Raw genomic sequence first — 14,066 nt, 5'->3', positions numbered from 1 at the left:
ACAATGAAGACCTTTGATCGGCACTTTTCTAATTTTGTCCGGAAGATTAAAACTTTAACGGACATTTTGACCGGCAAAAAAAAAATTCTAACGGGAACTCTGGTATTCAGTTTAAACCCAATTATCAGCATATCCACTCATAGTCCGGTAATTAGCTGCCAACGGACACTCTGCTACACAATTATTATTATTATTATTATTATTATTATGAAACATGAACAATACGTTTTGAAAAATAAATAGTTTCCGGACATTTAACCGGCAAGAAAAAATCCTAGCGGAAACCCTGATACATACATAAGTCAATGAATTGATTGAATTGAAGCGTATTTTCCACTTGCCTGCTCAGGCCAATACAAATATCGCTCTTTTTCCTGTGGTATTGGTATTTTGTCAAGGAGTTTTGTGAAATCTTTCTGTTAATTACAGAGTGCAACTGTGCGCTCCCACTGCCGTGCATGTTTACTACAGACACGGCACCTTTCGATAAAATATTTTTAAAACCGTAGGTAACGGGCCAAATGCCGGGCAAAGGCGTTTCAAATAAGAAAAAGTAACAGGAAGAGTAAAAGGAGGCTGATTCTCTCATGGATAAACTGCTTTAATATTATACAAGCTATTTTTCATAAATGCACCACTCTATTCTCAGAATATCCAAGCATTTTCTTATAAATGTTTAGACTTTAACCATCTTGAATTCAGAGTTATGTCTTCTGTCAATTGAAAGGATTTTTATTTTGAATACTATGAGCATGCCTTTTATAAAATAGTGTTCTATATATTTTTTCGTCTCTCGATTACTTGCTGTAACAATGTATTTCCCCCTCTGTGGGAAATGTGATGTAAAATTAAACTGACACAAATTACCATCTTGCGACTTTATAAATTGTCAAACGGTGTGATTTAATTCAGAGTTTTTACACATAAAGCACCTGAGGTTGAGGCGTCTGCAGTCTCACCTGTCCCGGGGTGGCGGCAGCAGCTGCAGCGGCTGCGTTGATCTGCGCCTGCGCGGCAGCCTGCTGTGCTGCCTGCTGAGCTGCCTGCTGGACCTGCTGCTGCTGCAAGGCTGCACGGGCCTGCTTTCTCTCACACACACACACACACACACACACACACACACACACACACACACACACACACACACACACACACACACACACACACACACACACACACACANCAGCGTTGAGCGGACAAAACACACACTTCAGGTTAGAATATCACATCTAGCTATTTGAATTACCTCTCAAACTACCTAAACTAGTTATAGATATTTTTAGTTTTACTGTCGGGTCACTCATTACTGATCCGCGAGCTGCATGATACTGACGGGCTGTCAGGAGAGGGAGAGAGCGCCCCGTTTATTATTGTAAATTACTGTACACTTTTGAATCTAAAAATATCTATAACTAGTTTAGGTAGTTTGAGAGGTAATTCAAATAGCTAGATGTGATATTCTAACCTGAAGTGTGTGTTTTGTCCGCTCAACGCTGCATGTGATTATGCAGAGCTGCGTGTCGACTCGCACAATCAACCCATACAGGACACCCCTTTCTCCACATTAAGTGTTAGACATTAGAATTGACTATTCTTGTCTGTCAAATACTCTTTTGTCTGTCACATAAGTGGCGCAACTGATGCGGTATTGCGCTAAGCGGAAATGATTTTTGATCGGACACTTTGACCGGAGAGATTTAGATTTGCCGGTCTTCAGCATATTTTACCGGTCATAGTCCGGTAATTACCGGCTAACGGGAACTCTGCTGAATACTCCAGGTACTTACCCATCAGTTAATGGGGCTCATTTTTATATTGCTTCAGTTTATAATCGTAAAAGATCGAAAAGTTCAGATTCATTTTCATGTCCGGTTATACTCTCGCGTTTATGTCCATATCGATCAGATCAAACCCTCCTGATCGGCCTTTATAGAGAGCCCCGATCAAACTATTAAGATTGAATATCGGCCGATAATGATCGGCGTGCTATCGGAGCATCTCTAATTATTACCGGACATTTTGACCGGCAGGTTTTGAATTTACAGTTTTTAAAATAAATTTTACCAGCTAAAAACCGGTAATTATCGGAAACCCTGGTATGTATATTAGGCGCTTTCACACCAAGTACTTTTCCCAGGAATAGTTCCTGGAACTTTTATTCCCCGAAACTATCTAGTAAATCGCGTTCACACCAGAATAAATCCCTGAGGGAGGATTAAACAAATGAAGCCGCTGACGTCACTTCTTCTTCTGCTTTGGGTTTACTGGCAGGCCGCAAACAACTTCACGGTGTATACTGCCACCCGAAGTCCCGGAGCCCCCCGGAGTCCGGGACTTTGGGTGGCAGTAAATCGCCACCCGAATCCCCGGGTAACTCGCCAGAAGCGCCGAAACCTCCTCATCACCGATCCCACGTTTTATTTTGTGTTGCCATAAGTTAGTCTCTCTCCTTTGGTGTGCTGGGCTAATGCTAAAAAAATATATTTTTGGTGTGAACGCAACACCCCAGGAATTATCGGAACTATTTCTGAGAAAAGTACGGGAAAAGTACTCCGATGTGAAAGTGCCTAATGGCTTGCCTTTGGTTCATGTCCAAACGCACCATAAGGCATCAGGGTTAGAGTGGAGGATAGGGGCTAATGTGTGTCTGTGTGCTCACCTGTCCTCTGAAGTTGGTTCGTCCTGGGATGATTCCAGCCCGGATGCCTCGAGCCCTGAATCCCTCTATCCCGCCTCCAAATGCTGCAGCTGCCGCCGCGGCTGCAGCTACCGCAGCCGCCGCTGCTGCTGCCGCTGTGGGAGGACAGCCTATGACACAGCAGGTATTTATCCGCACTCTGACCTCTGCCCCTCCCCCATGTGCCTCTGTCTACTGCTAGGGACGTGTATTCTTATGAAAAGATTCAGCACAAAACAGTATGTTGTCATATAAACAGATTAAAGTCTTATATTATAGAGGGAAAAAACTGGAAAAATTGGAAAAAATAATCCCAATATTGTGATATTCAAGTGGCAAATTTACAAAAAAATTAAGTATTCTCTGAGGTTATAAAGTCTGAAATCTGTGAGAACAAAAACCCTCCAACCTTTAAGAAAACAAAACACTGAAATTATTTTTGTTTCCTTTAAAAAAACAAAAAAAAAACACCTATTACTATATTTTTAGGTTGCTTTTTTTTACAGGCCACTGTAGGTTAAAATATAAAGAGGGAAGTTATGCCAGAGACATAACTCTAAACTAAGAGGTTTTAATCTAAACTCTACAGAAAAGGGAGCAACCACAAGCCTAAAAAGGCCCTTTGAAGCGAATGTGTCCGGCCCCCTGGAGGAGTAAAAGGTCTTAAAGTTATTCAATGTGAATGTAATACTGAATTGGCCTTATCCTTTTGTCACTTCCCTCAGGTACAGCAGCACTCGATGATGTCATCGCCCTCACCTGTGCAGGTGCAGACGCCACAGTCGATGCCCCCCCCTCCCCAGCCATCACCTCAGCCCCCCAGCTCACAGCCTAACTCAGCCAGGTACTACTAGCTGTATCATAATTATAATAACAACATAAATAATAATTATGACAGTAATAAACCCTTATGCCTCATTAAGGACATCTTAAAATGTTTAATAATTCTGTTTGTGTAAATGCATTTGTCCTTCTTTAAGTAAGTATACATCAGCTCCTATATTAAGTGTATATTTAATAGTTAATACAAACTACACTCAGTCAAAAATGCCAAAATTGAAAATGTATAAAATTCAGTTTTATTTATTATATCAGGCTTTACATCTAAAGCCCTGGCTTTAAGATGCAACTTTATACTATTTTCAGCCAGATGGAGACATTTTCTCATGTTCGCTCTATTATAAAAAAGGCATGCTATTTTCTTAGTGTCCTGCTCAGAAAATGAAAAGGCATCAAATTCAATGTTGGTGCTAATTATTGACTTATCACAAACTGCGAAAAAATATTCAATCTAGTATTTAATATAGGCCTACAGGAAATAACAGCATTATGTAAACAAACAACCACTGTAAAGTATCCTAGTTCCAGGTGCTACACACGGTTTATTTTTTTTATTTAAAAGTGTTTATTTTTAAGCATTCTGTAATTCTTACAGTATTGTTTTATTTTATTTTATTTTATTTAATAAAAAATATTTAGCAAAATCTTTGGCATATTTGTTATCCCGGGTTAAAAATAAATATCCGAAGAACAAAATGAAAAGAAAAACCTAAAGAACAAAAGAAGAGTCTAAAGTTATGGTCCAACACTCAAACAAACGCCTGGGTTAAAACTCAGAAAATAAATAAATGTGTTGTAGCAATCAGGAATAACATTGGTTTATTGATTTGACTCCCCGAAAGTGAAAAAAAATACGTTTTGACATCAAAGCATCTTTTTGTCCGTCTGTGATTCGGGTTTTGAACTGCTTCCTGTCTGCAGCTCCGGCCCCACACCGTCGCCGGGGGGGTTCCAGCCCAGCCCGTCCCCTCAGCCTTCACAGAGCCCCGCCAACGCCCGGACTCCCCAGAACTACGGAGTCCCCTCACCTGGGCCCCTAAATACTCCAGGTACTTACACAAACACAGACGCACCGATTAAGAGCTACATAAATCACATTCTATTTAAGTTAGCATTAGCTTTTATGCTAACAGTAAACAACTGAAAATACATTAACATTTCTAATAAAAAATAGGAAGGCATTTATATAAATTCATGATTGGACAAAAATAAATCGTTATCCCTATATACACACATATATATACTGTATGTGTATATATATATATATATATATATATATATATATATATATAGCATGTGTATTATGTGTTTTTATGAGTTGGAATTAAGTTGGCTAAGAAGGTGCAACAAAAAATGTGGTAATAATTTATACTGTATTAATCCTCAACAGTCAAAACCAGATGGGGTCAATTTTCAACCGGAGGACAAAAGTTACTAGGTTGATGACAAAATAACACAGGCTAATATTCGCTTATGATGTCTATTACCACTTTCCAAAAAAGCTGCTAAACCTACCTTTGCTAAAAATGTTTCAGTTTTTTCTAGGTTGTGGTTTTTGGCGTTTTTTCTATTTTTCCAATATCGGTCTAAAGATGATACACAGTCTCTCACCCCCTCTCCTCCATCGGCAGACCTAATGAAGAATTTTAGTTGCCAGGCTGGGCAGGCGATGCTCGGACAGTGGAGATTTTTCATCTAGTAATGTTGGCACGGATCATTAATTGTGCCTTGCCATGAAACCAGTGGGCTTGTCATTTGGGTATAGCACCTCTATACATCTCCTAACCCTCAACACACACACATACACTCCTCTGCTCATCCTCTGGGTGTGTCGGGGCCTGGATGGTCTGGACGCCCACCCGTACCCCCTGAAGAATGGTCTGACACACTTACTGTCACTAACTGATGACCCCTCCTCCAGGGTTTAGAATTCACACTAGCTGACATGTTCATGTAGAAGACAAGAAAGTAAGTCATCTGTATGGCTCCTATTTGACTGTCACAAACTGGGGTGGTAGGTTTATATGGAATTGAATGCATTTGGTTCCAGTGAGTGATTAGGCAAAATAGTGATAGTTAGTTGAAGTCCATATATTGCTTCCTTGTTTTTTGCCTTTTATTACAGATGTTAATAGCCAGGAACAATAGTTAAAAAAGGCCTGGGTCAGGGTTAGGGTTAGCGATATTGAAAACAAATTAAATTTATATTTAGTTTTTTTACTCTGTTCTATTTTGACTGACACACTTACACATACACAATGCAGCATTTGACTTGTAAGGATATTCCTTTTCCTTTGCAAAGGAAAAGGAGCATATTCCTGGCTTTCTTTCTGAATTATTTTAATTGTATTTCATGTAATAAAACCAAAGAGTTATTGTTGGCAGAGCCCTTAGCTCTACTGTTTCTTCTTAAATTCCATATCGTTCCCACCAAGTGGTACTTGGACTGGTATGTATTCTCCTTCAGTGCACCTTACATTAGTATACTGTATATTCACAAATGTGCGTACAACTCTCTAAAATGATGTCAATGCAACAATATAATGTAGTATAAAAACAAGAGCGTCCTTCAGCCATGCTTTCTTTGAATCTGATCAGATAAAATATGTAATTAATTCAAGGAAAAGTGATGGTAATGATAGGTACACAAATATTTTGTTTATGTATCTTATATCAGTCTCCAGTGACGTCTCTTCAACTTATGGATACTAAATTGTTTTTGGTCGATGGTTGATATTCAAAGAGTAGTATTGGAGATGGTTGAATTCCTTTCCCTATGTGTTAAGGTTTGGGCAAACAAAATCCCTTATAAACTGCACATTTGAATACAGTGCTGTTAAGTTTATGGACATATTTTGGTTATTAATAATGCAGAGGCAAATGTTAATTACATTTATGTTACAGGATGTAAACTCCACAAACAAGCTTCTCTTTTATACACTGTCAGGATATCCACACACTTACTCTCATGTTCACTTCTTATAGGCCACATTAATTCCCGCATTGGCAATGTGAGTTGGCAATGGACTTAAATATGGAGCTGCTGAATCACCCACCTTGGTCACCAATATCCCAAACACTTTAAATATTTGCTTCTTAAATTAGTGTTTTATTTGCATTATGTTCCGAATTACAATAAATTGTATCTGGACTAATTGATTAAACACATTTTAGGATTTACTTTTTTATAGTTATTTCATCAGTGCTTTGGAAAGAGCTCAGTGTTTTGATAAATCACAATAGATAAGACGCACAGTATTTTCACCACACTGCTGCAGTTGCATCTATTTTCCATACTTTTGTCCTTTTGCTGTTCTCTTTTGTTTTCCCTTGGATTACAATCTTTCTTTCTTAAGCTGACTAACACAAGATATTTGGATATACATCCAAACATTTCCTTTTTACTACACTAATTCCAATGTGCACAGCCTAGGTACAGTGGGGCAAAAAAGTATTTAGTCAGCCGACAATTGTGCAAGCTCAGCATTCTTTCTCCTCCAACCACGTCAAGTTGAGTTTTTACCAAAAAGTTCTATTTTGGTTTCATCTGACTATATGACATTCTCCCAATCCTCTTCTGGATCATCTAAATGCTCTCAAGCAAACTTCAGACGGGCCTGGACATGTACTGGCTTAAGCAGGGGGACACGTCTGGCACTGCAGGATTTGAGTCCCAGGCGGCGTAGTGTGTTACTGATGGTAGCCTTTGTTACTTTGGTCCCAGCTCTCTGCAGGTCATTGACTAGGTCCCCCCGTGTGGTTCTGGGATTTTTGCTCACCGTTCTTGTGATCATTTTGACCCCACGGGGTGAGATCTTGCGTGGAGCCCCAGATCGAGGGAGATTATCAGTGGTCTTGTATGTCTTCCATTTTCTAATAATTGCTCCCACAGTTGATTTCTTCACACCAAGCTGCTTACCTATTGCAGATTCAGTCTTCCCAGCCTGGTGCAGGTCTACAATTTTGTTTCTGGTGTCCTTTGACAGCTCTTTGGTCTTGGCCATAGTGGAGTTTGGAGTGAATGTTTGAGGTTGTGGACAGGTGTCTTTTATACTGATAACGAGTTAAAACAGGTGCCATTAATACAGTTAACAAGTGGAGGACAGAGGAGGCTCTTAAAGAAGAAGTTACAGGTCTGGTAGAGCCCGAAATCTTGTTTGTTTGTAGGTGACCAAATACTTATTTTCCACCATAATTTGCAAATAAATTCTTTAAAAATCAGACAATGTGATTTTCTGGATTTTCTTTTCTCATTCAATCTCTCATAGTTGAGGTATACCTAGGAGGAAAATTACAGGCCTCTCTCATATTTTTAAGTGGGAGAACTTGCACAATTGGTGGCTGACTAAATACTTTTTTGCCCCACTGTATATGTGTGTAACAGCACTGAGAACGCTTTTTACACACTGGCATCCATACTGAAAGCTTATCGCTACCTCACAGCGCAACCTAAACAAAGCCTTTATTGGTGTCTTTTTTTGAGGGCAGAAAGAATTCCCAAATAAAGGAAATGGGCTCTTAATTTCTTTAGCATTAGTGGGGAGGACAAAGAAAGTGAGTGAGACAATCAGCAGAGACCCCAATGAACAATTTCAGCCTTATTTATTGGTTTTCGGGATTTCCACGGATAATTTGCTGTGAAATGCAGCAATGGACATGGAGATAATTTCTTGAACAAAACCGCCAGTAATTAGTATGTGGCCAGATTCTGAAGAGCATCCCCTGATAGAACCCGGCTGGCTGAGGCTCAGAGCTGGCACAGGACCAGCTACATTTATCCCATCCTTTACTCCTTAAGATCCTGCTTCACCTTCACATCCTCCTCACCAATCCTTTTCTTTGTCATTTCCTTTTGTCTCATCTCTTCCCAGTCACAGTGAGTGATGTCTGCCAACTTGGTCTTCCAATTTTTGTCAGCCAAATGTAGTGTTATATTTCCAAATAGTGTGCTGAATGCCTGAACGCTACCAGCACAGTTTCTCCACAATTAAATGTTCTTTCCAATACTTTTACAAGAGCATTAAGTTGCCAAATTTGTCCTCATCTAGCGGCTGGCTAGTAAGATTCAAGATTCAAAGATTTATTGTCATATCATATACACAACTACGGTGTAGTTATGAAATTAATGAAAAACGTAAGTCAAAGGTTCCTCAATAACAAGACATACATTTTTACAAAAATAAAATACTCCAAAAAATTAAAATAAATTGTGCAAGTTCAGGTGTTCAAGTCTTATGGCCTGTGGGATGAAACTGTCCCTGAGTCTGGTGGTTTTAGTCCAGATGCTGCGGTACCGCCTGCCAGACGGCAGACGGCAGCAGACAGAACAGTTTGTGGCTGGGGTGATGGGGGTCTTTTGTAATCCTGAGGGCTCTCTTCCTGAGCCGCTGGGAGTAAAGGTCCTCCATGGATGGCAGCTCCATCCTGGTGATGTGCTGTGCAATTTTCACCACCCTCTTTAGAGTAAAGCATACTGTATCACTGGTTGCATCTATCAATGGGTCAAAAGGTGGATCAGGTGGAGGTAGATGACGGGAGTGTGTATATTTCAAAGTGTTGGATTGGTGTTGGGGGCAGTGTATGAGATGGAAAGGGGATCATCTGCAAAACGTTTTGGCCATGGCAAACTCTCGTTTTCCTCCTCGAGCTGTGGCCAATTAAGTACATTTAAGCAAAAGACCATTTTATTAGCATTTGCCTACCACAGAACATGGCGATAAAGTCCTCCTTTAAGCGATCTGGAAAACAAATTGGCACATTAACCGGAGAATGGCTGGAATATGCCGTCCTGCCCATGGCCGTTGGGCTAGCCAGGGGGCTTTACAAGTGTGCCGATTCCAAGGCAATCCCTCTGCTTTATCATTCAGCATGACAGTATGGGGCTGAAGCGCAGGACTCAGATGGGTGCGACTGCTGCCAGATGTCAGCCATTAGCTCTTTCTCACTCTCTCTCCTTTCTCTACATGCGCAAATACATATGCACACCCTACAACATTGACTCCCTCTGTTCTCTTTGGCAAGCCCAAGCTGTTTGCTTTTGTGGCCTGACAAGCCCTCTCTATTTATCTGTTATTACATTGGCGTTGTCAGATCCAAAAACCAAGAGGGAGTCTGCGGTGTGTGCCAGCACTGTTGGCTGAAGGTCCGTGTCTACTGCCACTCTTCTCCTCTTCGACCCCTTCCTCTCATTCACACTCACACACTATCGATCAACTTGTATCTGACGCGAGCAAACCACACAACCTGTCTGTCTGTGTGTACACTCCAGATTCCAACTCCATTTGCATTAGCAACTAACTGTCTCTGTGCCTCCCACCATCCTTCCTGGCTACATGTGCCCCCTCTCCACCACTGCATCAGAGGGGCTTTCAGCAGTACTAATGAGGATTAGCATGTTTGTGTTGTTTATATGTGTCACCATAATCCTTTTAGCAATAAGCTGTTTTGCAGGAAGTAGATGTAATTTATGCATGGCACATGTTTCATTGGATTTTGCATTGGCAGGATGGACATACCACACAGACTGGTGCAATTATGTCGCTTGGCAATTAAAGATTGCAACAGTTAATAACCAATATCAAACAAACAAATATCCAGTATCTCATATTAACTGATACTTGTCTCTGTAGGTAAGTGTTTCACAATTATTATTATTATTATTATTATTATTATTATTATTATTATTAAGGCCTCATGTTTTTGTCTCCTGATGACTTTGATACCGTCCAACTCATCATCATGCGGATGATGGTGCCTTGAAGAAAAAACTATTGTTGACAATTTGGGTTTTATATTTGCATCTCTGTTCATAGATTGTTTCAGTTATAACTTGTAGGGTTGACCATTGATGGTTTCACTAAATATCAACACATTGAGAATTTGATAAATATTCATCTGTAATGTGGATTTGTTGTGGGTAAAAGTAAATAATTATAAGCTTCAAGACCAGTAAACTCTAACTAACCCTCTACTCAGAGACCAGAGGTTAAGTGATATATGGGTTAGGGTGGGAAGCAGAGTCCATCTAAGACTTGGTCGGTAATTATTTTAAGGAAAAACGTATGTATATGATGTATAATAGTTTGATTGAACTAATCCTCACGTTTGTTGAGGATTTGTCTAGTTTTTAATAATGTTTTAATTTCAAGTATGAAAAGAAAAGGCTCAAAGCTGACTGAAGGAGAGCTTTCAATTATCTATTATACGTCTACATTTGATGTATTTGTAATATAAATGCGTTGCAGGGCAAATGAGAGAAGCCAGATTAGGGAAGCCAGATTAGGGTTGGGGTTAGGGTTACGGGTTACAGGTTGCAACCCCAATTTGTCATTTTGGGAGATAAGAAGGCTGCAATTTTGTATACAATCTTGTTTAGTGCAGCTTGAATTGGATTAGCACATTGCTGTTGAAAAAAAGGCTCTTTACATGGAGGCCCTGGAAGTCACTATGGGACCCTGCTCTGCAGGCCAGTCAATGAGGCCTGGGGGAGGAAAAGTGCCAGGCCTGGGCGCCGGGCCCTTTCAGTGTCAAGCCCTGTCAGTCAGTGCATGCTGCTCCTCCCGGGGCTTTCATCCTCTCCACAACCCCGGCCATCCCCTCCTACAGTCCCCACAGGCCCATCAAAGCCTGATTTTCCACGCCGGCGGGCCAGCCGAGGAGGACCGCAGCCAGGGACAGGTGGGAGGCAGGGGAGGAAAGGGGAGGCCAGTGAGCCAGCATCTGAGCCTGGGAAGGGTGTTGGGCTCTAGCCAGTAACTGAAAATAGTCCTGCCCTAACACACAGGCATGATTGTGCATGTGGATCCAACACACACACACACACACACATATAGTTGGAGAATTTACCTTGCATCAACAAACACATGCACCACAAGGCCATTAGATTTTAATGGGATCTATTCATTGACGTTATGGCTCTCCTGCATCAATAAAACATTAAAAACAATTGAAGGGACACACTTCATAAATCACTTTAACAACATACTATTTCGGAGTCTGCAGTGGACATAACTCCGTATGGCTTTTATAGACATATACTGTACATAGTATACTACAATAAAGTGCGAGCATCCTAACAGACAAAGGCACAATTGAGTCGCTCCTAGGTTCGCTTTTGTTTCAGTCTGTCTGTGGAAAAAAAGTGATATAAAGCAGTGTCCATCCTCCACAAAGGGTTAAATCTCACCTGTGAGGCCACTCAAGCCATCGAGTCCATTTTCCTCCCGGTCCCAGTCCCCCCGTCCTTTTTAGAGTTTAAACTTCCCCTGCCACCTTCCTTTTTTATGCCGGTGTAAATGAGTTCCCTCACAAAATCTATAGCGCGTCTTTAAAAAGCGATAACTCTCATGGCGGTGCCGTGACATTGACCCCCCTCGCAGGGCAGTTCCGGTTCAGTGCCCAGGCCTCACGCTCGACAAACACACACAAACACATACACGAAACACACACATGCTCAATATCCACACACACACACGCACGCACGCACGCACGCACGCACGCACGCACGCACACACACACACACACACACACACACACACACACACACACACACACACACACACACACACACACACAGGGCCAGACCCCAGGTGCACCAAGAGGAGCAGTTAAATTTCATCATTACCCTTTCTTCCCCGTGTTGAGGCTTTTTATAGGGCCTTTTTATGGCCCGCTCTGAAGGTGCCACTCTGGTCCCAATGGTGCACAGGAGAGAGATAGATAGATGGAGAGGGAAGACGAGAAGGGGAGGGTGGGAGAGGAAGAGCGGAAGGTGGAGCAAGGAGATCTGTACGAGTGGGGGGGGGGGAAACAAGGAGGAGGCGGGCAGGTGAGAAAGAATGCGTGCATGAACACTGTCAGGCGTACAAGCAAAGCAAGTAGGGCACTGGGGAGTGAGAAAGAAGAGAAATGGCACGAGAAATACTTGAGGGGGGGAGAACAGAAAGAAAAGAGGGAGAGGGAGAGAGGGCCATCAGTTGTCAGTGTGACTGCTGGCTGATATAAAAACAGTGGCGAGGGTGACGGATAAGGCGGATGATGAATGGGCTGGAGACACTCATCCATCCTACTGAAGGATTTGCGGCCAGGGAGTCGTGTACATACACATCTAAGGAAGAAAGAACCGTGTGTGTGTGTGTGTGTGTGTGTGTGTGTGTGTGTGTGTGTGTGTGTGTGTGTGTGTGTGTGTGTGTGTGTGTGTGTGTGCGCGCAGGGGGGTGGAATGGGTGTTGTGTGTGTTTTAAGGAAGGTGTGACGGACTGGTGATAGGAAGATGGGACAAGGCAGAAATAAGGTTTTCACCACAAAAATGTGGGTGCGGGAGTGTGTGAGTGTGTGCGTAGTGTTATGCATGAATACTGGACTTGCGCGTGTGCACGCTTCTATGACCAACCCTCAGTGGCAGTGAGACGCTGACAGGCCTCCACCCTGGAAGATGTATGGCCATGCTGCTGTATAACTCGGTACAGGCCCATCCATATCCCTCACTTCTATCAGCAATGTCCAACTCTGTTTATAGCACCAAACAGTGGCCATAATGACACTAGGACTCGGAACATGTCAGGGTTGAGTAGATCGATTGGTAAACATACACACTTGCCTGAGATACACTTGTACATCATTGTCCTGATTTCAAGGGAGGAGCTGTAATGGAGGTAAAATTATTGTTGCAGCTTTGCCAAAAGCTGGATTTTGACACTGTTGCTATTGCAGTGAGAATGTTGGGTAAAAATAATTGTACATGGTCATAAAACCCAATCTTCAATTACACATTGTGAAAAAGAAAAATGGAAAACAAGTTCTCATATTAAGGCATGTATTACAAAAATTGCCTAAGGAAATTAAAGGCTGCTAAAAGTATATATAATAATGGCTTTTGAGTGAGTTCTGCATTTTGAGCAATTCCACAACATTAATTCATCAGTAAAAATGTTTAATTGGGTCGCAAACCAATCTTTTCCTTGTGGTTTTTCATTTGAACAAATATTTCTTTCCTCCCCTAAATAATTCCAATTACTTAAATTCTTCCGTATTTTAATATGGTCAATGGCATTCAAGACCTACTTAATGTAAACCTTGACCGATTGAAATGGAAGCAGATCAGTATATTCCTTTTTAAAGCCATGTAACATACTGGCTCTACAGAATAATAAAGATCTGCCTCTGCATGTTCTAAGAGTTCAGACTCTTGTACAAAAGGTTAATAAAGGCTAAGACTAGTATTAGAGAATTCATCGTTACTCAAGGCCACCATTTCTAACTTTTCTAGCAATTTTCACTGAGCTTGTCTCAAAAACTGCACATAAAGGTTCTTCACAATGTTAGATGGAATGCTAGTTTTTCATTACTTTTCGTGATTCAGAAATCCACTTATCTTCTATTGAACAGCAACATGTTGTCATGTGATTTTCACATAATAGAACAAGTCCAAGTCAAGTATGTCAGCGAAAGTTGTCCTTGTGTTAATAATGTTTACCGTAAATCATTTAAAGACAGCCATTTCGTTTAACCATTTTTTATTTGAACCAGCAGCATTTTCAGGTACAGACAT

At 41.3% G+C, this 14,066-nt stretch overlaps 2 protein-coding genes across 2 annotated transcripts in view; one reads left to right on the top strand and one right to left on the bottom strand.

Moving 5' to 3' along the window:
- LOC104949591 (mediator of RNA polymerase II transcription subunit 15-like) overlaps positions 1-4,693 on the top strand; it is a 22,360-nt gene extending 17,667 nt beyond the window's left edge. The window contains exons 3-5 of the mRNA XM_010775974.1: positions 2,672-2,822; positions 3,403-3,521; positions 4,439-4,693. Coding sequence (XP_010774276.1) covers positions 2,688-2,822; positions 3,403-3,521; positions 4,439-4,661 — 477 coding nt within the window. The 5' untranslated portion in view covers positions 2,672-2,687 and the 3' untranslated portion in view covers positions 4,662-4,693. The remainder of the gene's footprint in view (positions 1-2,671; positions 2,823-3,402; positions 3,522-4,438) is intronic.
- LOC104952680 (neurexin-1-like) overlaps positions 1-14,066 on the bottom strand; it is a 379,092-nt gene that overhangs the window by 255,011 nt on the left and 110,015 nt on the right. The gene's annotated exons all lie outside the window — the stretch shown is intronic.

The sequence above is a fragment of the Notothenia coriiceps genome, unplaced genomic scaffold (genome assembly GCF_000735185.1).
Source record: "Notothenia coriiceps isolate Sejong01 unplaced genomic scaffold, NC01 NC01_scaffold00000339, whole genome shotgun sequence".
NCBI classification, from domain to species: Eukaryota; Metazoa; Chordata; class Actinopteri; order Perciformes; family Nototheniidae; genus Notothenia; species Notothenia coriiceps.
Note: the sequence above shows the minus strand (reverse complement) of the source record. Positions and strands in the feature narration are given on the sequence as shown.